General features: G+C 39.4%; 1 protein-coding gene across 1 annotated transcript in view; it reads left to right on the top strand.

Moving 5' to 3' along the window:
- Positions 1-22994, top strand: part of RASA3 (RAS p21 protein activator 3) — a 134906-nt gene that overhangs the window by 102502 nt on the left and 9410 nt on the right. The window contains exons 7-19 of the mRNA XM_075057213.1: positions 1188-1260; positions 5585-5664; positions 9526-9630; positions 10128-10284; positions 11128-11276; positions 13069-13183; positions 14069-14143; positions 14651-14774; positions 15969-16075; positions 16677-16754; positions 17707-17784; positions 18346-18419; positions 22195-22301. Coding sequence (XP_074913314.1) covers positions 1188-1260; positions 5585-5664; positions 9526-9630; positions 10128-10284; positions 11128-11276; positions 13069-13183; positions 14069-14143; positions 14651-14774; positions 15969-16075; positions 16677-16754; positions 17707-17784; positions 18346-18419; positions 22195-22301 — 1322 coding nt within the window. The remainder of the gene's footprint in view (positions 1-1187; positions 1261-5584; positions 5665-9525; positions 9631-10127; positions 10285-11127; positions 11277-13068; positions 13184-14068; positions 14144-14650; positions 14775-15968; positions 16076-16676; positions 16755-17706; positions 17785-18345; positions 18420-22194; positions 22302-22994) is intronic.

Below are 22994 nucleotides of genomic sequence, written 5' to 3'. Positions count from 1 at the left end.
AAACATTGTATGCTGGTGGACTGGCCCATTCAAGTCACACAGGAAGCCTGTAGCAGCACTAGGAATTAGACCCAGCTTTACTTGACCTCTGTAAAAGAATAGATAGAGTTGTCTGGTTCATATAAGCGGTTACAAGCTATCTAAGCAGCTTTGCTGCGTGAGAAATGAGGGATAGATTCTGGGATGAAATGATTAGTAGGTCAGTTTTACACATGGCTGATGTGCCTCTCCATCTGTGTCTGTTTTATCTATGCCTGCAGAGCTGTAGGGCAAGATTGGTGACACGGGACAACACAGAGCTTTTCACTTGTAGGTAACGAGAACAAATCAAGCATAGGTTCGTAACATTTGGAAATCATCGAACAGCTGTTGGCTGGCCTGTGAGAAATGCATTGGCTGGCTCTAGCCCAGTATCAAGCAGTTAGATGTCTGTATTCTAAAAGGCAGGCACAGGCGGATGGCGCTGCCTGTAGAGGATGAATGGGCAGTGCTGAACTTTGTCAGGCCGATTGCGCGGTGAGTGGTTTGAAGGTCTGCCATGTCTTCTTCCTATAGAGCAGTAGAAATTAAGAGACTTCTGTACAGCACTGCTCGTAATAATTGAATAACGTAACATTAACTATGTGCTGTTGGGCCTGCAGGGAAAAGGGTGGTAATACAGCAATAAAAATATTCTTGCTGAGGAAATAATTCTCAGGTTTTTTTTATTATTTAACACCACTGAAAAGCATTCATTGATTCCTCAGGCCAGGATTCTAAAATATAAAATACAGAAATAGCTATGTCGATCGTCCTGTCTCCTGTGCTTTTAGGGTATGAGGAATTTTTGAGTCGCATCAAGAGACCGTCCCCTAAATGTTGCTGCTCAGAACCCCGTTCTTGCCAGTTGTTTTGTACAGATACAAGATTCTGCTGGGTCAAACGAGTGACAGAATCAGGGTTCAAGGACTTGTGTTTAAGAGAGGATAACAAACTGTGATTACTGCCACTTCAGAGGAATAGGCATGCAGTGAATCCCTCTCTTAAATGTGTGTGAGTGTGTATGCCTTGCTGTGCTGGAGCCACATGGCATTCCAGTTTTACCAGATAAATCAAGTGGATGACTGTTCCTCAGTGTCTGTGTTCTAGGATCACACTTCTGCTAATGTTGTTTCTTACCCTTTTCTTTTTTTCTTTCTTTAATTTAGATCAGAAGCCAAAAAGACTAAAGTTAAAAAGAAGACCAACAATCCACATTTTGATGAAGTGTTTTATTTTGAGGTTGGTATTTCAAAGGAACGGGTGATAAGCTGAAATACTATACTGTAGATAGTTGGCACAGCATCCTGCTCCATGTTGTGCCAGCTGTCGTCTTTGAAGGCTGTTTCAAAGCATGGTGCAGGGGAAAGAAGTACCCAGGATCAGACTGGCTGTCTGCTGAGGGAGCAGTATATTGCTTCAGCTCAGGCGCTATGTAGGAAAAGCTTCACGGTGGGTACTTTTGAGCAGCAGGGTTTATACTCCCAACACAACTCACCCCAGAAGAATTTTGAAAAAGAACAGTTAAAAGGGGGATTTAAAAAAAAAAAATTCTATATTTTAGTTTTTAGCCTGTGTTTTTTTATAGCTGCTCCACCCAGTCTTTCCCAGTCAATGGGAGGAAGGTTATCTCCTAGGAATACTGAAAACTGTAGAGGAAAAATGCACTTAAACTGGGTGTTCTGGCTGTCTGCCAGTCTGCTGCAATACCAGTGCCTTTCCTCCAAGTGGGTGAAACCTCTGCAGCTTTTTTTAATACAGAGCATTTTCAACAAGTCCAGTTAAGACAAAGTATAACTTTTATGGAAGTGCTCATTTTGGTTCTTTCTGGCAAGAGTATCTGTAATTTTGATATGTCCATACATATATGTTCATGTGTTTATAATTTGGATACCTCTTGAAACTTTTCATTCTGTCTTCTAAAGTATGTGTATCTTTCTCTTTTCTTTTTCTCTTGTACATCTTAGTCCTGGTCTATGCTTAATTGTTCTATTTCAGTAGACACATCAAGAACGTATCTGGCACAATGAAGTTGATGAAAAGCCAGAGTAGTACAATGCAGTTGGCGTATCATTGAAAAGCCCTTTCTGCCCGTACGGCTTTCATCATTCAGGTCACATTGGCATTAGAAATTGTTGCTGGCATAAGGATGGCACTTAGGGATGTGGTTTCTCGATTCGGTTCAGGGCCACATCAGGAAGGAGAGCTGGGGAGAGAGCAGCAGATCTGAAGTGCACATATTCCTGGCAGTGCCAGTGAGAGGCTTATTGCTGTCTTCCCCCTCCTTCTACAAACCACCATCTTTGCCTAGAAGCTGACGGTTGTACCGGCTAATCTGAAGTCTGTCGTACCAGCAGAAACGTGCTCTTGTTGGTGTAATATATTTGGATTCAAGGAACAGATATAGCAAGTTCTTTATTGGCAGGAATACTTTCTCACTGCCCAAAGGGGTGGAAGCCGTGAGGGTTGGCCAGGATAGCTATCTAAGGTAATCTCTCCTCTGCTAACCAAGGCTATAACTTCCCTGCAGACTTAACTTTAGCAGTGAGCCTTTGTGTCTCCTTGTGTGACTCCACGAGACTGTGTAGAGGTGCTGCATGGGCAAGGTTGGTGGGGGAGAGATCCCATGGTACTGAGTGCTGAAACTGCACTGGGGTGTCTGTGTGTTTACTCAGGGCTGCCCAGGATTTCAGTCTGTCACCTGGCCCAGAGCTGTGACCTTTGGCAGTGACAAAGAGTGATGCTATAAGTAAACTAAAATGAGCTTCCTTATTCTCAACATAGGCAGTTCCGGAGGCATCTGTCAGCAAGAGCTTTTTAATGAGAATGTAGTCCAGGAATTCAGACTGTAAACCACAAAACTTCACCTGCCTGATTCCTCAGCCTTCTGTGCGCTGCAGAAACAGTGAACGTTTGGTATTTAAACACTGAACTTGGCAGGTGGTGCCATATTGGGAGAGGAAGGAGAGAAGCAGAAAGCATCTTCCAGCTGGAGTTGTGGAGGGGGCTGGAGGCCTGCTTAGCTTGCCTTTATGCTGAGAGCTGGGTTGCATGCAAGTATCGGCAGAAGCAAAACCTGAACTCAAGCCTGTGCCCCAGTTGTTCTGCTAACTCAGAGCAAAATGTTTTCTGTGTGGGTAAGAGCAGAGCTCGGGAAATGTCGGAATCAGCCAGAGCTCTGAAACATAAACATACCCTTAGTGCAGACAGAGCCATCATAGATTTATGTCATTTTGAGAGTAGTAATACATATCAAGCTAAATGTCTCCACGGAGCAAGGTTCAGTAGAACTGCTGTGAGTGGGAAATATATTCGCCGCTGAGACATGGGTAGACCTGTGGCTGGTGCATGCTAACGGAGTGCTCTGATTCCTCTGGAGCTGCATGGATTAATGCTGTTGACAGCGGTGTCACTTACTGCTTCCAAACAGCTTCATCAGCTTTCCTGCAGTCTGCTAGCACAGTGATTGGCTGTGCCTCCAAGGAAGAAGCTGATCTGTAAAAGGCAGCGAATGGGTGCTTTCCTTTCTACAACCAAAAGGTTGCACAGATTTAATTTTCTAAATGGAAAATAGCTTATCGTTGGTTTGGGAAATCTAAGGGCTTATTTAAGGGGTGCGATGAGCGAAACTTGCACCTGATGGTTAGGAGCCATTTTCACCACCGCTCCAGCTGCAGCACGGTGTGGGGGCTCAGAGTTCTATATGCAGCTACAGAAAAATGGTCCGCTTATGGGAACCGAAGAAGGTGGTGCTGGGGACCTGTTCACAAACCTGTGTGTGTTTGAAAAAAAAAAAAAAAAAGAGCAGCTGATAAACAGCTTGCCAGCTTTGCCTAAAGAAAGGGACTGGTACAGCAGAGTTGTGCCCCCGTTTTTTGTAAAATGGTACGTGGCAGCTAGTTCAGCGCTGGGGACTGGGAGTTCCCTCATCTCCATTTCTGTCCTTGGAATGGATGGACTTCATAGAGCTGTCTTTTTAGGACTACCACTCTTGAGCTGTATTAATCTGCACACTAAGCAGTTGTACAGGTGAACAGAGAGACCTTGTACATGCAGACTCCAGCAAAACTTCTCAGAAAAATGCTTACTTAAGAGGGACATGCCATAAGTTACACCTATGCTGTAACTTTTTTTAACGACTCATGTATTACAGACAGTAAAAGACTTAAGTTTGCTTCCTTATTAAAAATACACCATTAGCTTCACAATAGTAGTAGAAAGTGTCATTTGCAGTTATGTAGGACAATTTCTTGAAGCCACAGTGAAGACGGTTGCAAAGGTAGAGTGAGAAGATTTGTGCTGAGCTGCTGAAGTTGTAGGCTGTATTTAAATCCTCTGTGCCTCCGTGCTCTTGGGCTTACTGGTGCATTTGGTTCAATAGTCTGCAGGGTTTGGTCTCCAGTGCTGCTAGTACCTTATAGTTTTTATGTATCGCCTTGAAAATGATGCCTGCCTCACACATACAGACACAAAAAAGGCTCTGTTGAGTGGCCTGTGCTGAAGATTCTTCTCTGGTTCCTCTCCACTTGTGCAGCTATATCTTTTCCTCCCTTGTTTGTACCATCTGCATCTGTTGTACAATATAAAACCAAGAAGTCAAGTTTACAATAAAAGCCGGGTTTTGTGAGTGGGAAGTATTAAGCCACAAACGTATTTAAACCTACAATAAAGTCCAGCTTCTGTGTGCAACCAAGAGCTGAACCCACACATCATACACACTTGCATTTGATCAGTTCCTGCTGTGGTTTCAGCTGGGTGGGGTAGCCTTTTTCTCAAGTTTCTGACACACTATACAAAAATACAACTATCGAAGTCTTTTTATAATCATGCTAGAAAACAAATTTTAAGAAATGTTTGTACAAAAACTTTTTTTGCTGATGCTCTACACTTACAACTATCTTCCTGTTATTTTCTGCCCACGCTTTGCTGTTTATCAGTCTTGCAAATATGGTTGGTGAACTGTGCACCTGGTTCTATATTCTGATATGCCTAACACAGGCTACCATCTCTTGGACAATTGATCTGCTTGGTATTTTTTGTATGGGCATGATAAATTGACTTCCAGGATATCACGATAGGCAGAACTTCCCAATTTTAATTGGATCCACTGTAAATGTTTTTAAAGGTGGTTTTGTGTTTGTTGGGTTCCCCCCTCCCCCCCTTCAGAGTGCCTCAGGGCATCTGTTGTACAGTTGTATTTAAAACCCAATTATTAATTGTCCTTTTATTTCCCTAGATGGATTATAAAAGTGGTACTCCTCTCCATGATTTTTTTCTTTTGTCAATGTAAATTTAAAGTACTGTAGTAATATTAAAGGCATCCTTTTTCTGTAAAGAAAGTGTGGAGAATCTAGTTAGTCTTGGATATGACTGTGTAACCACCACTTTTATATAGTCAGAAATCTGTTTAGTCAACATGTTTATTCATGTGCATGAACGTTTTCAGAATCAGGACTGAAGTCACTGCTGCTAGTAAAAAGTTTGCAATCTTACAGGGCTTTGTACAAGTAACATTGGAATGCTTTTGTATCAGATGAAGTTGTTAAAGTTTCCTCCTTTTTATTAGGTTACAAGACCCAGTAGCTACAACAAGAAATCCCATTTTGATATTGAAGATGTTGATGAAGTTGACAAAATGGAGATTAGGTAACATAAAACACTTTATACTAATAATGTTGTCTTCCAAAGTTGTGTAACTTTGTAGTAGACTTGGTTTTCAAAGTGGCAAGCATGGTTTTCCTGTTGATAAATTGAGATGAGTCTTCGTCACTGTATCTGTATGTTCATTTACCTCCACTGTCCTGTAGATTGTATCTGAACACATGATGGTTCTGCTGCAGGAGAGATCCTTATTATTTTCCTTGGTATCCTATATACACTGTGCGTATACTAATGTGCAGTTATCATTAAGCACAGCCTTTTATGCCTGGGCTCCCCTTTCCTCGCTCCCTCAGTTTCCCAAGAGAGCCCAGCAGCTTTGTGATGCTCTCAGTTAAAGAGTGTGTTTTCTTTTATCACTTAATTTTAGCAACCCATATAAGGTCTTTCTTCCCTGAAAGGAAACTCTTGAACTCAGAGTTTCTCTGGGGCAGAGGCAGTTTCTCTTCTCTTTTGCCTGCCAGACTTTAACCCCTTCTTGCAAGGCTGGGTATGATACATGTGAAATCCATTACACAGGAAAGAAATAACTCTGATTTCAAAATGAAAACAACCCCACCTCACCCCCTGCCATCCATTTAGTACTATTTTAAAACCTGCTGAGCCCTGTCAACCAGTGCCTGTGGAGACAGGTGAATAGAAAGAGTGGAGAGGAAACAACAGGAGGTGCAAAACCTAAAGGTATCACATGCATCATACCATCACATACATTGAAACTTAGAGACGTAGGCCATCTGGTGATCTGGATGCACTGTAGCTGAAACCTGCTGTATCTGCATCAGGTGGTGAGAAATTTCCCCTCTCCTTGATGCTAGGATTTGGAGGAAAAGAGGTTGAGGGAAAATGGTGGCACCCCCTTCCTCCCCAGGTATTGCCAGGAGAGAGGCAGTGAGGGCTTATCTCCCAAAACATTCCTTAGGCCTTTCAGAAGCACAATTGGCACAATTGGTAAGGAAAGGAGGGGAGTCCAGGAAGGGGGAACAATACTTACTCCCAGCAAGCCAGACACATCTATGTTCACAAATGAATGGGTGAGGGCTGTTCTAATTTGACTGTCGCTGCTGGTTCACGTAGCCCGTTAGTGTAGTATCACAGCACTTCCAAGACCATTAATGGATTTGTGCTTGCCGTGGCTCTGTGAGACAGGAAAGGGAAATTATTCATATGGAGAGAGACAAGAGCTCTATTCTGTTTCTCCAAGAACATTTGCGTCAGGCAGCGCAAAGGTAGCGGTGGAATGGGCAGCTGAGTCCCAGGCTAGTCTTTGTAACCGTGCTGCCTGGCCACACGCTGATTTTAAATGAAAGCTAGGATTCTCTGATAGTTTTGTGACTGTGGAAGGGGACCCTAGGCATTGGTGGACAGTGGTTTACGTGTTGCTTAATATTGTAGTTGATCCTTATTTTGTGCTACTTCGAAATGGAATTATACAGTTGTTTTCCTTACTAAGTATATTTTCTGGATAAATGTCTGTCTGCAATGATAATGTATGTGGAGCTGAGCTTCAGAAAGTCTTTCATTCCTTAAAAGCAACACATCACAGTGTGGTAAAGATGAATAGTTTCTGAGGAGGCTTACAAAATAGTTGGGAAAAGATTAAGCACTTAAATAATAGACAAAAGCAGATAAAGCGTTGGTCTTGGTTGGGCAAACTCTTTGCTCAGAGGTTTTGTCCCGTATAAGACAGAGTGTTTTTGTTTCCATCTCAGGTTCCCCTTCCACCCCCGCTCACTTCCTCCAGTCTGTTTAGTCAGAGTTAGATTGCCCCCGTGCCCTCTGGATGGATCATACAATTTATGGGTTTGGGGGTTTGTTTTCTTCTTCTCTCCTGAGAAAAATACCATTCCACAGCGTAAAGAGAAGACTTAGTCTCTCATGGTTTCTCTCTAAAGCTATGAAAGTTTCTCTTTTTGAGTGGGTGTAGGAAGTTGCAGGCAAGGCATATCAACACTTAGGGACCAGATGTTCTGGTGAATTCATTGTTTTCTCCCCCTCTTTGCTGTTTCTTTCTTTCTGTCACTTACAGTCTGACCAGTTTCAGAATAACACTTGCCATACTTTTGCCTTTTAAAAAACTCAGGAAACGGTAATCTTTTGGACTCTGAGGTCTGTGTATTATGATTTTTAAAATGCTGCTTATGCTTTGTACTCCAAGCACAAAACAATAATTTCAGAATTTGCATGCCTGCTTTGCTTACTGTGTAGTGTGAGATCTACTTTGAGTTGTTAGTTCCTCTCCTGCAGATCCTTTGCACTGATTTTTTTTCTGTAACTTAAGTTGCTGTGGGGGAACACCTTTTGGCTGCATATGGTTGAAAGTGTTATTGCTAGTGGGCATCTTAAAAGAAGTTGGATAAACAAGAAGCCAGTAGCCTGTAAATACTTCTAAATTTTAAGTTTTTGACTACATGTAAGTAAACTTCTCAAAAGATTCATCTCCTCCTGAAGCAGCTTTTAGCTATCTGAATTAGTTAACGAGATAGTAACCAACCAGATACGGAGAAAGGGGAGAGGAGGTTGAATTTTCAAAGATTTTTTTCCCTTTTTTTTTTTTTTCCTCATTCTGGGGAATTCTTACCCTGCAGAAATACTGTCAAAATATCAGAGTTGGAAGAACTTTACCCAGCAGGCATGCAATGTGAGCTGATGGTATGTCTAGTGTATGAAACTTGATACATGAGACACTGTTGAGAGATACAAGGCTCAGAGGGTTTAAAAGTGATGCCCTCTGTGCTTGCATAAGGTAGGATAAACCCTTAGCAGCACTGTCAACATCCATTCCTTGACAAGCCTACTGTGACTTGCTTGAGACTAGGAGGGTTGTGTAAATATGTCCATAATTGGATGACTTTGCACCTTGTCCAAATTAAAGTTGCTCTTTTAAAAATCTTCATTATTTGAAGCCCTGCATTTTTGCCATATATCTTTTTTTCCCCAAAGTTCAAGGCACATTCGAACTGTCACTTAGCTGCAAAATTCTCAGCTGAGCTTGTTTGACAGTAAAAGTGCCTCTCAGAGGAAACCTTAAAGTATGGACAGAAACAGCTACCCTAGAGTTTGAAACCCTTGCTTCAGGGTGGGTATTGTAGAATTTATCTACAAATTCCAGGTGAGACACCAGTACTTTGGCTTTGAATCGCGGTGCAGTTGCTTTACATCCTAATGTTAAAAAGCACGTGAAAGGGAAGGAAAGTATCATCTAGAGATGCGTACCAGAACTTCCCAAACGTGAGGGACTGAGTGCCAAAAATTGTGTAGGCTTCAGTCAATACACGGATTATATGGAGCAGTAGAACAGTCTTAACGTTTTGAGTATCTGTACAGAACTAGTTCAGCTGCAACAAATTTGTAAGCTTGACACAGTGAATCTTCCCAGGAGCTAGAGCATGGGGAAGGACTGTGTAGACATGCAGCCTAACTCTGTAAAGCTGCCATTTAGCTGCTGGTAATCCCAAATTAGACTGGGATCAACAGTATGGAGTCCTTAAATACCTCTGCACTTTTTTCCTCTGCTGTCTATTTTACCTGTATTTTTCCATTATCTGGGGTAGCCGGACAGCCCTCTGAATCTTTATCAATATGGATAGTGGAAACAGTGCAGGTGAGGAAAAGGTAGTCTAGATGATTTTTTTTCACTGATGTTTCATGGAGGTGATTTACAAGGCTCCAGAAATCTAAGGTAAGGTTGTGTCTTTACTGTTTGGAAACCATTGTTGCACTGTTTTGAGACTTCCTAACTCAAAGGCTTGAGAGGGGAAAAAAACAATAAAATTGAAAACAAGGTTGGGATTATTTGTTTTTAATTTTTATTTATTATGAATCTTTTAAAATGATTTGTTTTTATTACAGGGTTGATCTTTGGAATGCCAGTAACTTGAAGTTTGGAGACGAATTTCTAGGAGAACTGAGACTCCCTTTGAAATTTCTCCGACAGTCTAGTTCTTATGAAGCATGGTATTTGACATTTTTCTTTTGGAGAATAAGTAGAAACATATGTCTGCTGTGAAGACTTAAGAGTAATTACTGCTATGTGATAAAGTTTAAATGGATTTAATTTGTATCTTTTTTTGTAAGCAAGCCAAAGTAATCTTAGCAAATATAAGAACAAGAAGTTTTGATAATATGATTAGAGATTTCGGTCTGCCTCTGTATTGCATGTGGGAGTTCTAATGCTTTGGCTTCATGATGTTATTTACTGCAGTTCATCAGCAGTGCCATAGTTTTAGTGTGTGGGTTTTTAATCATATCTACATAAATCTTTATGATCAGAACTTCCCATGTTGCAGTTGGTGCAAAACAGACTGGCAGACTTAATTAAAATCTGATTTCAGAACTTTCAGGAATTTGATACATATATAAATATCATGTGTATCTGTACCTTTTACATATGCATAGCCTGAGATAATCTTGTGTCTCAGCACAAACTTTCTGTCTTATTTTTTGCATACCAGGTATTTCCTGCAGCCCAGAGATAATGGTAACAAGTCATTGAAACCTGATGATCTCGGTTCCTTAAGGTTAAATGTGGTTTACACGGAGGACCATGTTTTTTCCTCAGACTATTACAGTCCACTTAGAGACCTCCTGCTAAAATCTGCAGATGTCGAGGTAATTTGCTTGCACTGCTTGTTGTTTACCTGCAGATCATCCTCACAGGGGTCTCTCTGATTGTTTGTCACTATCTTGCTGGCACTATAGTTGTGTGATACCAGAGACTTCAGCTTCTTCCTTTTCAGACCTGAGGGCCTTCAGCTCTGCATATTCCTGGGGCTTGTTTTCAGTCCTTGCAGACACGATCTTTATCTGCATGCAGTATGATGGGTGAAGGCACACCCAGGAACACCCGTGGTTTTAGTAGCAGCATGTTCTCCGTGGCTTTCTAATTTTACATGTGAAAATGCAAAGTAAACTTCAGTTTGATCAATTGGTTTTCCTTTACTGGAGAGGAACAGGTTTACTTGCATAATTTAAAAAAACAAAACCAAAACAAAACAAACCAAGAACTAATCCTGAAATGTCAGGTTAGCCCATGTGTGCCATTATGTATACTTTTAGCAGTTGTAACAGTGCTTTTATTTTTTCAGTACAAGAACTAGGTTCTGTACTTACTGTGGCTTGAATTTGAGAAGGGTTAGAGTTCTTCCTCTTCCCTTGCTTCACAGGCAACAGTGACATTTAGTGAAAAGATGGCTATTAAAAATTGGGGGGGGGGGGGGGGGGGGGGAGACTGTGCTGTAATAGTTTTTAAATTGCTGCCCTCTTGCGATCAGAACTTAGAGCCAACAAAACCTGGAATGTAACGCCCACCCATGTAATGTATGGGCATGTTTGGGTAACTGGCCATTGCAACTGTTGTGTGGGATTCTGTGTTAAGGAGCTAATGGGAAAAGAAAGAAAGGATGCTTGTTCTAGAAAGATCTCTCCAAGTTTTTATTTCTTTCCACTGTTCAGCCTGTTTCAGCATCAGCTGCACACATTTTGGGTGAAGTTTGCAGAGAAAAACAGGAAGCAGCCATACCTCTTGTCAGGCTTTTCTTACACTATGGCAGAATTGTGCCTTTCATAAGTGCCATTGCGAATGCTGAAGTGAAGAGAACTCAGTAAGTACCAAAAAACAAATTGCTATCAAACATACCTACTCTGTACTCTGCATTGGCTAGTGTTGGGATCCTCCACTCAGTTTCTAGAATTATATGTAATTTCAAAAGAAACTGCTGGAGTAGTTCCTGTTCCTCCCAGCTGAGTGGCAGAGTTCTTTATAAATGCTTCACTGCTCTGAAGATCTGGTGAGTTTGATTTTTAGGAGGAATTCCCATTATGTTTTGCGAAATCTACTTGCAAGACTATTGTATGGTCTGAGAGCAGGGATTTTCACTCTTCTCAGTCTTACATTTGATAACTGTGAAATCCTACATTACCTTCAGCTGTCCATATGAGATCATTTCAGCTTTATAGTGTGCTAATAAATCATCTAGTGCTGAGTAAAAGTGTTTGTTGAATTTGTTCAAAACAAAAAGCAAGTTTCTTCCTAATCATGAATATTTAAGGCAAGCTGTGTGTCTAATCTTTCCAATTAGAGGGCTGAGGAACAAAGATGTGATTGGATCTGGCAGTGGATAGCAGAAAACAAAATCTTTGTTTCTGGTCAATTCTTGTAAGTCCCTTGTTTGACTTCCTGGTGGGCTGACAGTTTAGTAGTGTAAGATCTAATACTCACACCAGGCAGGTCCTAAAGAACATTTGTTGCCACAAGCCTCATGCCTATGTGGTCATACTCTTGACTGACAGTAGAAGAGACAATAGGGAGTGAAGGGGAATGGCAGATACTGACTCTGAAGTAACAGCTTCCTCAGTACAAAATAAAGTCTTTGTGTGGGTTGGCTTTTTTCAGAGTGTCTGAGGGATAGAGTGTTTTCTTTCCTCTAGGTAGGTGTATTTTTTCTGTGCTGCAGGTTGGCTGAAACAGCTTGGTTGCTGCAGTATGAGGAAATTTGCTGCTCCCTAGTCAGTCATGTTCCTGTGATAAAACAGCAAAGATGGTGTTTGTTTTCAGGGCTTTCTGGCATTTGTAACAAGCAGTGAGCTTACTTTTTTATGAAACAAAATGATGAATCCAGCAAAGTAGTTTATTCTGTTATTCAGTGCTTGTAGATGGGTACAACTGTAGTAAGCTATCAACAACAGAAAAGACATTGGTGTGTGCACAAGAACAAGCAAATAACTTCATATCCAAGTCTGATATGCTGTCAGTAGTCTAGTGCAGGAAGAATTCTGTTCAAGTGGCTTTTCAGAAAAATGTGAGAGTCTGCATGGCATCAGCTTTCCACACAGTTCTCAGGGCAGAATTGGCATCTGCATTGTGTAGTAGTGTTATCACAGGACAGTGCTGTAAGTCACTTAGAAAAGATGGCAATGTTATTGGAGATGGTGTTTTCATCTCCCTCCCAGCTTACCAGTACTTATTTTGTAGGAGGTCGTGTGTAATGTCCAGTGTTGTTGCGAGACTAAAATCACTGCCTCCTTCCCCTGCTCAAATTAACGCTGTTCAGTAGCATGTGAAAACAGGCGCATTTTCCCCCGTTTATGTTGTAATCCCTTTTGATTTGAGCCTGCGTGTTGCTATGTGTTTGGATGGTGCACTGAGCACACTGCGCTAATACAAAGAAGAAAATCTGTAGTCCCTCTGGACTTACTGTGACTACTGCTTTTCTCTTATAACCTGCAAGTGCACTAAATGCTACGTGACTGCATTTAATGGCAGGCTGGTATCAAAGGGAGTTTTTGCTTGTGCGTTCAAACCCAGATTTCATCACCTTTCACTGCTTCTTTTATTTCCATGTATTAGCAGTTTATTACAAAGAGACTGAATTACAGAAAATTGTTCACTTCCAGAGATCCAAACACCATTTTCAGAGGAAACTCATTAACTTCCAAGTGCATTGATGAGACAATGAAACTGGCAGGGATGCATTATCTGCAAGTTACACTAAAGCCAATTATAGATGAGGTAAGAGCAGTTTAGACTGTTTATTTGATAAAATGTCACTATAAAAGGCCTTCAGGGAGCAGATACTGTTTATTCCTTCCCATTTTAAGATGACTTTGTAGGAATCATGCTTAAGAGCCTGTTTCTACATTAAAATCCTGTGTGTTAGTTTAGCCACAGCTGAGTCGCCCAATTCAGAAACAGTTGGATTGTATTAAAGGAAAAGGAAAGTCTCCATTTATTTAACTAAATTACTCTGTTTTATAAAATCTAACATTTATTGTTCTGAGAAGTTAATAAAGTAATAACTTAGATGAATAAAGAATATATGCAGCAGAAAGCTGCTGGCAAGCTATAAGTAATACATTTCATCCGGTGGGTGTAAAGGAATAAAATTATTCTTAGATAACTATGTGTGTAATGCATGTATTGTAACAATGTTTTATTATCTATCTAGTCCAGAATGGTGGGTGTGGGTATTTTAGTGCAGTAATTGGGCAATACTTTCAGACCACAGACTTCCTTTAAATGATTTGACAATTTCTTCAGCTGTTGTTTTAATGTTTCATCAGAAAATGTCAAGTTTTTCTAGAATATAGATATACTTTCAAAGTTGTCTGTTTTGCCAAAGTAGGACTTTTTTTGAACAGCCTTGCTCAAGAGAGTCTAAAGAACAATTCTTCATTTCAGTTGAAGGAAAGGGTAGAACAATTAATACTACTTTTGGGAAAAAAATAAAGATCACATGTAATTTACCTTCAATGCTTTGTCAAAAGAAAAAAATACAATTAACAAAGTTGGCTTTTGTGTTTCACCTTGAAAACCTAACAGATTATGCTTTTTACAAAACTTTTTCTACTTGAAGGTAAACTAATATATTAATTGTTCACTATTTTTTTTTCCTAGATCTGCCAGGTCCATAAACCTTGTGAAATTGATCCTGTGAAATTAAAAGATGGTGAAAACCTGGAAAATAACAGGGTATGCATTAGATTTTGAAGATATAATCTCTGTTTACACTATCAGCTGAGGTCTTCAGATGTTTGATGTTGCAAATAATGTTGTCATTCATTAGAATACACTGGAAGCTTTCTTAACACCACAAATTGTTATAGTTATTTTACAACGGCTTTACATTATGCTATAAATACAGTATCTGTAGAATGTTAATCACTTCTCCCCTTGCCTCTGAGGACAAGGATAACTTACCCTGTGGCTCTACTGGTGACGCAGAAAATGGTGCTATGAAAAGGAACGATATGCCATACAGCCATATCACTTGTTTGTTTTTGATAGGAATAATATTTTTACTCTTGCACTTGAATATGTGCATTTACCAATGAGTATCGAGTGTGAGATTGTTTTGCAAGTATATAATATTGAAAGTGAGAATCTTTTAATGATGCCATTATGAATAAAACCAGGAATAGCACCACTTTCCACAGCAGGAAATTATACTAATTTTTTCATAATCATTGCATTTTTCAGGAAAATCTGAGGCAATATGTTGATCGCATTTTTACTGTAATTACAAAATCTGGTGTAAGCTGCCCTACAGTGATGTGCGATATTTTCTTTTCACTGAGAGAATCAGCTGCCAAACGTTTTCAAGGTGAGTTTCTATGTATTGTTTTATTTTACATCACTGATAGCTTTTAAATGTAGGTGTAGTCTAGCAATCTGCATGATCCATGATGGATTTAGTAATTGAACAGCATCTTATCCAAAATACCGTTTGGAGTGTGTATTAATGCTGTTTTTTCCTTGATTATTCATTCCCCAAAGAACATGACTTTTAATGATTGCATGAGTTTTCCTTAAACACCTTTCAAAGGAAAACAGCATTTAAGAGGAGCATTGTGATGGTATGTATTCATGGTTTCAATATTTGCAAAGTATGGTCAGTTTTCAAATGTTTAGGTTTTGGTAATGGCTCATTCTGCAGACACCATGCAGCTGAATTATTTTCTGCTCATACGTCAATCTGTAATAAAGGCCAATCTATAAATTATTGGAGTTAATTGCAAGCTCATTGCCCTAGGAGGCCCATGTACTGCAAAGGTTTTCTGGCTGTCAAGAGAGAATTCTTTCTGCTCCCTCCTAGCTGTTTTGGCTCTGTGAGAATAAGTGGGCAATATAAAACCAGAATTGAGCAAAACAACCAACCTATGTATTTTCATGAAGGGAAGCAGATTACAACAAGGAAGTTTTAGAGAGAGTAGTAATAAGAGTTTAGCTTTTAAACAGTCACTTCACAGTAGAGAAGCTCAAGCAGAAAACTATTGACTGTGCTATCATGCTCTTCATTTTATGTAAAAATAAATAAATAAATTATATTTTTTGTAGCTACCAACTGGAATAGACACGTTAGGAGTCTGTACAGCACTTGTGCTCAGGGTTATAACTAGATAACTGAGAGTTGGCCTCTGTGCTGAACGTTTCATAAGCTGTGTAAATTATTCATCATACTTTAGTTGCATAGATGGAATAGATGTTTGTATGAAATAGTATAGTATAGTAGATGTTTGTATGAAATTCTCTGTGCAGCGGAAAAGTGAATAGTGTTCTCCTTGTAGCCTGTGTTTTGAACTCACTTCTTTTTAAAAGGCTGTCATTAACATTTCCTTGGTTTATGCTAGCTGATCTCTGGCTCCAAATCCTCCATCATCAATTAATCCTGGAACTCACAAATATATACATTTCCAGCGTGTGTTTGAGCTAGCTTTCTGAAGGCATTCTGATAATTTCAGAAGGTTTTTAAGGAAGGATTATTGAAATGCTGAGTGGAGATCTTTTTTTTTAATAGGTGACCTAGATGTGAGGTATACAGCTGTCAGCAGCTTTATTTTCCTGAGATTCTTTGCTCCTGCCATTCTTTCTCCAAACCTCTTTCAGCTTACACCACACCATCCAGTAAGTACTGTATCAGTTTTTTCTAGCTATGTATATGGTTCTGTCACCGCAGTCTTGTCTATCAAGATTCTTTCTTCAGTTCTTTTAATAGCCTTTTGGAGAAGTACATTTGTTAGTTCAAAGATCTGTGTATGTTGAATGACTGCGTATGTGAAGAACTTGGGAGGTGTGGGAGGAACAGTGCAATTGTGGAAAAGATGGTCACTGCTTTATTTTAGCTGCCTTACATTAATGCTTGATTGATCATCAGCAATGTTGGAAATGTTTTGGATGTTAAGCAACTTATCCAAGACTTTTAGTAGCTGCTCTTACTGGGAGTGGGGAGGACCTGGACAGTATTCAAGATAGAAATGTCTCTTTTTGTTTTGCAAGTGATTGCCTTTGATTCTCTGAAGAGCAATAGGGTAGCTATGAAGCATGGTGGCTTAAGAATCAAAATCCTTAAAAAAAAAAAAAGCAACTTTTATCCTGTAGTGTTTTATTGGGTCTTTTCTAATTTTATGTTACTTTTCTGCAAGTGAAATAAGAAGAAATGTAGTTTACCTTCCTGTATTCCATATTTTAAGTAGCTAGTCCATATAATAATTGTTCTCTTTCCTAGGATCCTCAGACTTCTCGAACTTTGACACTTATCTCTAAAACCATTCAAACGCTAGGCAGCCTATCAAAATCTAAATCTGTAAGTATGCCATTTTCATTTAAAGGCTTAATTTAGGAAAGTGATTTTCTCTTTTCTGTTTTAATCTTTTATCACTCATTGTAATTAAGGCTTTAAAATGCTTGAGTTGCACTAGGCTTATGCAAAACTGGTTATGTTTGCTTTGATTATAAGCTTCTCATGCTCACAGAAAAACTAAATCTGCCTTAATCTGAACTAGATTTCAGTAAAGCAAAATTGTGTGACCAACCTAGGAGTCTGTTCCAGGGCTTTTCATTCCTTCCTTCTGGAAGAAAGATAGTGATTAGGAAAACCCATGAAGTTGTCTGCTTGCCTCCAGTACGTGGTAACAGCTCTACAGGGCTTTACAGATTGTTTCAGCATTTTAAAGCCCAACTGAGAAGAATTGCCCAGTAAGGGGAAGGGCTATGCTTTTCTTTTCATACCAGTTCAGTTTTCGGCCAGCCAGTGGTTGAATTAGATCTAGATGCCCATGCTCTGGATGTTTGATGGAAATAAAACTTCTGTACCTAAGGCACCAGACTGCTACGTATTGTGATAATTTGGGGGTCACTGGTGGACTAGTTAAGATTCACACAGGCAGCTGCAGATGAATCTGCACCTCAATTACAAATCGTTTGAGACGCTAGAATTCCTTCTCTCACACTTTTTGTCAGCTTCTTTTAGGACCAACGTTAAAAGCCAAAGCAGAAGTTTGAAGCTTTTGAAGGATCTTTATTAACTGTAGTAACCAAATATTTGAAATGCAGTCTACTACCTTTTTGAAATAAAAATTTGGTACTACTGAATGTGTGCTGTACAACATGAAAGTAGTGCTTTGCTTATTTTACCTCTGGCCAGAAAAAATACCCCACTTATCTGTGGTGGCTTGCCTCATGGTCTACTGCTGTTAACAATAATATTTTCTGTATAAACTGTATTATGATATGCATGGTTTTGGCTTATATTTCAGGCCAATTTCAAGGAATCCTACATGGCTACTTTTTATGACTATTTTAATGAGCAGAAATATGCAGATGCAGTAAAAAATGTAAGTAATGCATGTGAATGTCCTGAAAATCCTGCTGTGTTGTTGAAGCTGATGCTCGGAATCCTAGAATGTAATACATGCTGTTTGTAAACCACAAAGTGTGTGCTGGAAAAAGCAGACTCCTGATATCTGTAATATTCAAGAAACTTTTGTCAAATTATGTGCATGTCAATAGTAGAATCTCTTTGGATCTACTTCTAGTTAATAATTAGGTTGGTTTAACAAGCTACTGCTTAGAACTTGAGACATGTGCATGCTTCATAGGATGCTGCAGATCTGTGAGGAAAATTGCTTAGTCCGAAAGGAAGTGAAAGGTTCGTGTAACAAAGGAGAAGCACAAGAAGTGTTGGTCATCTGCAGTTTTTCTGCTTAAGAGCATTTGTGCTATTTTTAGTTTACAACTCAGGAAACCCTCCCAAATTCCTCAAGCTTCTGCTGTTACTTTCTGTTTAACTACTTTTACAATATTTTCATGTAGCTCTATGCTGTACAAATGCTAAAGATTTTAATTTGGGTAGTGAAATACTGTCATTTTATCTCTGCTTTTTGTTCACTTTTTAGTTTCTAGATTTAATTTCATCTTCAGGAAGGAGAGATCACAAGAGCATAGAGCAACCTATATTGCTTAAAGAAGGGTAAGCATGCATGTGCAACAAAACCCTCTACTTGTGTGCTTGCTACCATTCTAAGGCAGCTATCATTTTTTTCTGCCATCCCTATTCCATCCATGCGTTCAGAGAAGAATGTAGGAAGATTCTTGTGTTGCTATTTCTACTCTCTGTGGCTGCTGTAGTTGATTTTAACATCTTTTCTTTTGATTTAAACATTTTAATTTAAGTATGTTTTGAAGTAAGTGGACAAAAAAGAACCCTTTAGAACTCTATTAGCACAGCAAATCATCATTGTGTTAAAATCAAGTTGATTTTTTTTTTTGAAACTCCAGTGAACAAAAGCTGTAAAATTCCACTGTGAATGCAGGTACTGAATATCTTAGCGAGGGCACAGCCTGCAAATGGAATTTGGTTTTGCTGCCCTGTAAGATCCGTATGCTAATCATTATCATGGCCATTTTGAGGAAAATTTGTGATGCACTTGGAACAATTTCTAGTTTTAGTACCTTTCATTTTTTTTGGAAGCACATTCCATATGCTATATTAGTTTTAGATAGTAATTGTTGACTTTTTTTGTGTTACAAAACTGAGTTGTTAAGATCATCCAAGTGCACTGTGAAAGCAGCTTCTTTGAGCTGGGAGGAAGAAAGTAAAAAATCCAAATTTTTCCTGTCAGAGCTCAGTAAGCTGAACTGCTGCTTGAAAGTAAGCTTTCATGGTAGCTCTAAGTCATGCAAAAACTAGGTTTTCAGTGAAAATGTGACTAGCCCTTCCAGTTAACCTCTGCAGTTCACTTCTCTGATGAGCGTCTGTCCCTGGAAGCGAGTTTGTCTATTTTAATTCTGTACATTTATCATTCTTTTGTTTTTGAAAAGAAATGTATAGTTTGTAACATTTTCCCTCTAACTCTAAAACGTTATTTTTTTCTGCCTCTGTCTTTCTTTTGCTCCTGTCTGATTTTTTTCTGTCTTTTCTTGCTCGGCCTGTGGCTGCTGTTGTAAGGACTCTTAAACTAACAGTAAAGAAAGTTGATGGTAATAGTTCATGCAGGTAAGATGGTAGGGGCAGTTGGTGCTTTGCTGTAGCTACTGGCTGACAGCATGTCCTTCCTTCGCAGCAATAGACTTATCTGACTTTGAGGAGGAAGTACTCTGTTTAACAGCCCTGAAATGCCTCTGTAAACCCAGCAGAAAACTATTTGTTACCTATTTCTTGATGTTGACCAACTCTTTTTTCTTTTTTTTTTGCCTTCCTTCCTTAAAACAAAAACTGCTGTAAATAGAGAATAAAGGACTTTTATCTGTAGGTGGAGGCTCCAAGAAGCACTGAGATTTGCTTAATATTCAGTGTATAGATCCCAGTGAACTCACTGGAGGTGATTAAGAAGTGGCCATACACTTTCTAGGCACTTCTTCATTAGCATTCACATAAATTGTTCTCAAGGTTAAGGAGTGGCCTTCAGCTGTCTGTTTTCCTGACATTTTGCATTATTGCCATGTTACGTCACGGGGAGTGGGTGGGAATTTTCACAGCCTTTGATTTGATTCTTTTCCAGATTGATTGGCTGCTTAGTGGGGTTTCTGTTTGCCTTTGCAATGTTTTTGGTTTATTTTGTGGTTTTTTTAATCTATCTTTGCTTCTGTTAAGAGTATCTACATGGAAAGCTATAGCGTATGTACTTTTGAATGAACGTACAGTACCAAAGATTAGTCACTGGCACTTGGGTTTGCTGGTATTGATCATGCCATTACTGCTTAGCAGCTGTCTGCCTGGTTCTTCGCAAAAGGAAGAGAATTAAAAGGAGAACTAGTCCTGCTGTTGTCGTAGGTGAAAGGGGCATGCTGATACTTCCAAGCAAGGCTAAGGCAGGTGCAAACTCAGGTTTACCATAAACATGAGAAGAAACAGTATTTCCAACCACCAAGCACTGAAATGCGCTTCATCTTAGACTTTTGTTTTCCCCTTTATGTTTCTGACTATTTGCTCTGACTTCTCACACACTCTGCAAGTGTTAGAAACAAAGAAATCCTTTAAATTGACCTTATAACTTCTGTGGCTTTGAATGCTTGTCACCTATCTGTGGCAAATAAGAGCACATTCTTTTCTTGGCTATGTTGGCTATGAAGAATTTAATTTGTGCTCTTAGCTCTGCAGTGTGGAGTTTGCGTTTTTCTAAGAGGGAGGCTCTGTAGGAGTTTGCAGTTTGAAGTCACTTTTTAAGTGTTGGCATGAGGAGGAAGAGAAACTAACTTGGAGAGCATATTGCCCAGCCCAAGGGTATCTGCTCTTCCCTTGAAATTTGCCTTAACCTTGCAATATGAAGACTACCACCAGTGGGCCTGGTGATGACCTGATGACCGTATGGTTTTATTAAATATTTCTGAAGTAATCCAAGAATTAGGACCAAGACAGCAACTGTCTGACCATTTTAAGAAGGAGACAGGTGTGTAACTAACTGGTTTAAAAAAAAAAATCTGTTGCTGTATACAGTCCTTGTCAGCTTTTCCCACACAACTTGGAATGGGTGGCAGGCACCAGCCCAGCTGGTTACAAAACAGTTAAAGTCTGAAGGAACTGAGGTTTCTGTTTGAGCTTTAAACAGACCTGCGGTTCGGATGCAATTTAGTTGTTTCTGACTGGAGATACCAGAAGCAAGAAACAGTATTAACTGTTCTAAGCATTTTAGCTCTGCCATTAAAAATCTTCAACTGAATCATTCGCTGTTCTCTCTGTGTGCTCTTTGTGCTGTGTAGTGCCTTCCTACTTGATAAAAACTACTCTGTAGTAAGTAGTTTTTACTCGCTCCATTATACAATTCTGTATCTGGCACAATAGTTAATGTAATGTGTAGAGTAGCTGTTATCAACTCTATACTGCATATGCATACCCAGGTTTTTTCCAACCAAAGTGATGCTGAGCAGTATGAAGTCACTAGGCTTCCAAAGTCACCTTGAAGCTTTTGGATTGATTTAGTGGTTATGAAGGTGGTGGATGCATCACAGTTTCTTGTAAGCTAATTCAAGTTTGACATTAATTAAAACTGACAACTCACTAAATGAATGCCCTTCCTCTGCCAAAAAGGGGGGATGAGGGGTTCTAGCTTTCAGCTGTCAGATTGCTTTGTACGTTATTGAAAATGCCTTTCCAACTGCAGCATCAATGTGCAATTGCAAATGGAGCTGTGGAACATCCTGACTTTGTTTCTAGAGCCTGAGAGTGACTGAAGCATGTAAGGGCACAGTCCCTGTGCTCCAGAGGCCTTACACCTGCCTTTTATTTAATTATTAAACATACTCTAAACCTTTTGAGCTTTCGCACAGCTTTAAAAAAAAAAAAAAAAAGCTTGTAGAGTTAACAGGTCAAGCTTAGCAGAGCAGTACTAACCATGTTCTGCCCTTTTTCTGCTGTAGTAGGAAACCATTTAGCTGGATTTGTAACTGAAGAAAGGGCACAAACTGCAGTTCAGCTAACTAACTAGAGCCCCTATGTAGACTACACATGTCAAGCTATATGTCTTATCCCTTATCTAGATCTGGAAAAAAGGACAGGCTTAACTAACAGATGCACTAAACCTATCCAAATGTGACTTACCTTTCCTTGTAAAGACAAGGCCTCAATAATTAGAAAACACTGTGTGTCCCTTCCTAAAGCTTCGCAAGTGCCATCATGTATGTGTGTGTGTATATGTATATATGTATAAGTCTATATACATAAATATATATTTTATAGGTATGCATATATTGATATGCATGTATATATAAATATTCTGTATTGTAACAACTGTTGTCCTGTTTACTAGGTTCATGATCAAGAGAGCACAAGGAAGAAAACGATTTGGTATGAAAAACTTTAAGAAGAGATGGTTTCGTCTGACAAACCATGAGTTTACCTATCAGAAAAGCAAAGGTAACAAAGGTTTGCCGGGCTTTTTTTTGATACATTAAAGCGAAGATTAAACATAAGGATCATGTAAGAACAGAAGGCTGAGATCTAGATCTGTAGGAGGCACAGTGCAGGCAAGTCTGTCAGCCTGTATGTTCTTGCTCTTCTTCTAGTATGTCTGTACTGACTGTTAGAGAAGCTTCTTGGATAGCACAGTACCCTATAAATTACCAGAATATTTGATAATATTTGTCTAATATCAGTTATCAACATCGTCTGTAGGTTTCACAGTTTTGTGATTTTGTAGATTGTCCAAGGAAATAAAACTTGGGATACAGATACCTTACGCTGGGATTTCGGTTTATGTTGAATATTCTCAGATGCATGTCAGCTTGTTCTCAAATTCTGTAGCATTGGCACAACTGGCTGCAGTAGGCAGGGATTTGCCTGCAAGCTTTGAACTTGCAAAAATTTATTCACTTAATGTTGCCTAATACCAAGGATTTTACTTTTTGCAAATTGTTCTGTCTATTCAGTAGTATGCAACAAATACCACTTCCTTCCATCATATAAATACATAGGGAGTGAGAAAGATAAGGAAACGTGTTCAGATCATGCCAGTTATCATTTCACACTCAACTTTGAGATCTTACATCACCACCATCAACCTAGTTCACTTGAGCTGACAGGAATGATTTCTTTCATTGTCACCTTCTC

The sequence above is a fragment of the Buteo buteo genome, chromosome 25, assembly GCF_964188355.1.
Source record: "Buteo buteo chromosome 25, bButBut1.hap1.1, whole genome shotgun sequence".
Classification (NCBI taxonomy): domain Eukaryota; kingdom Metazoa; phylum Chordata; class Aves; order Accipitriformes; family Accipitridae; genus Buteo; species Buteo buteo.
This window is presented reverse-complemented; position numbering and strand designations above follow the sequence as displayed.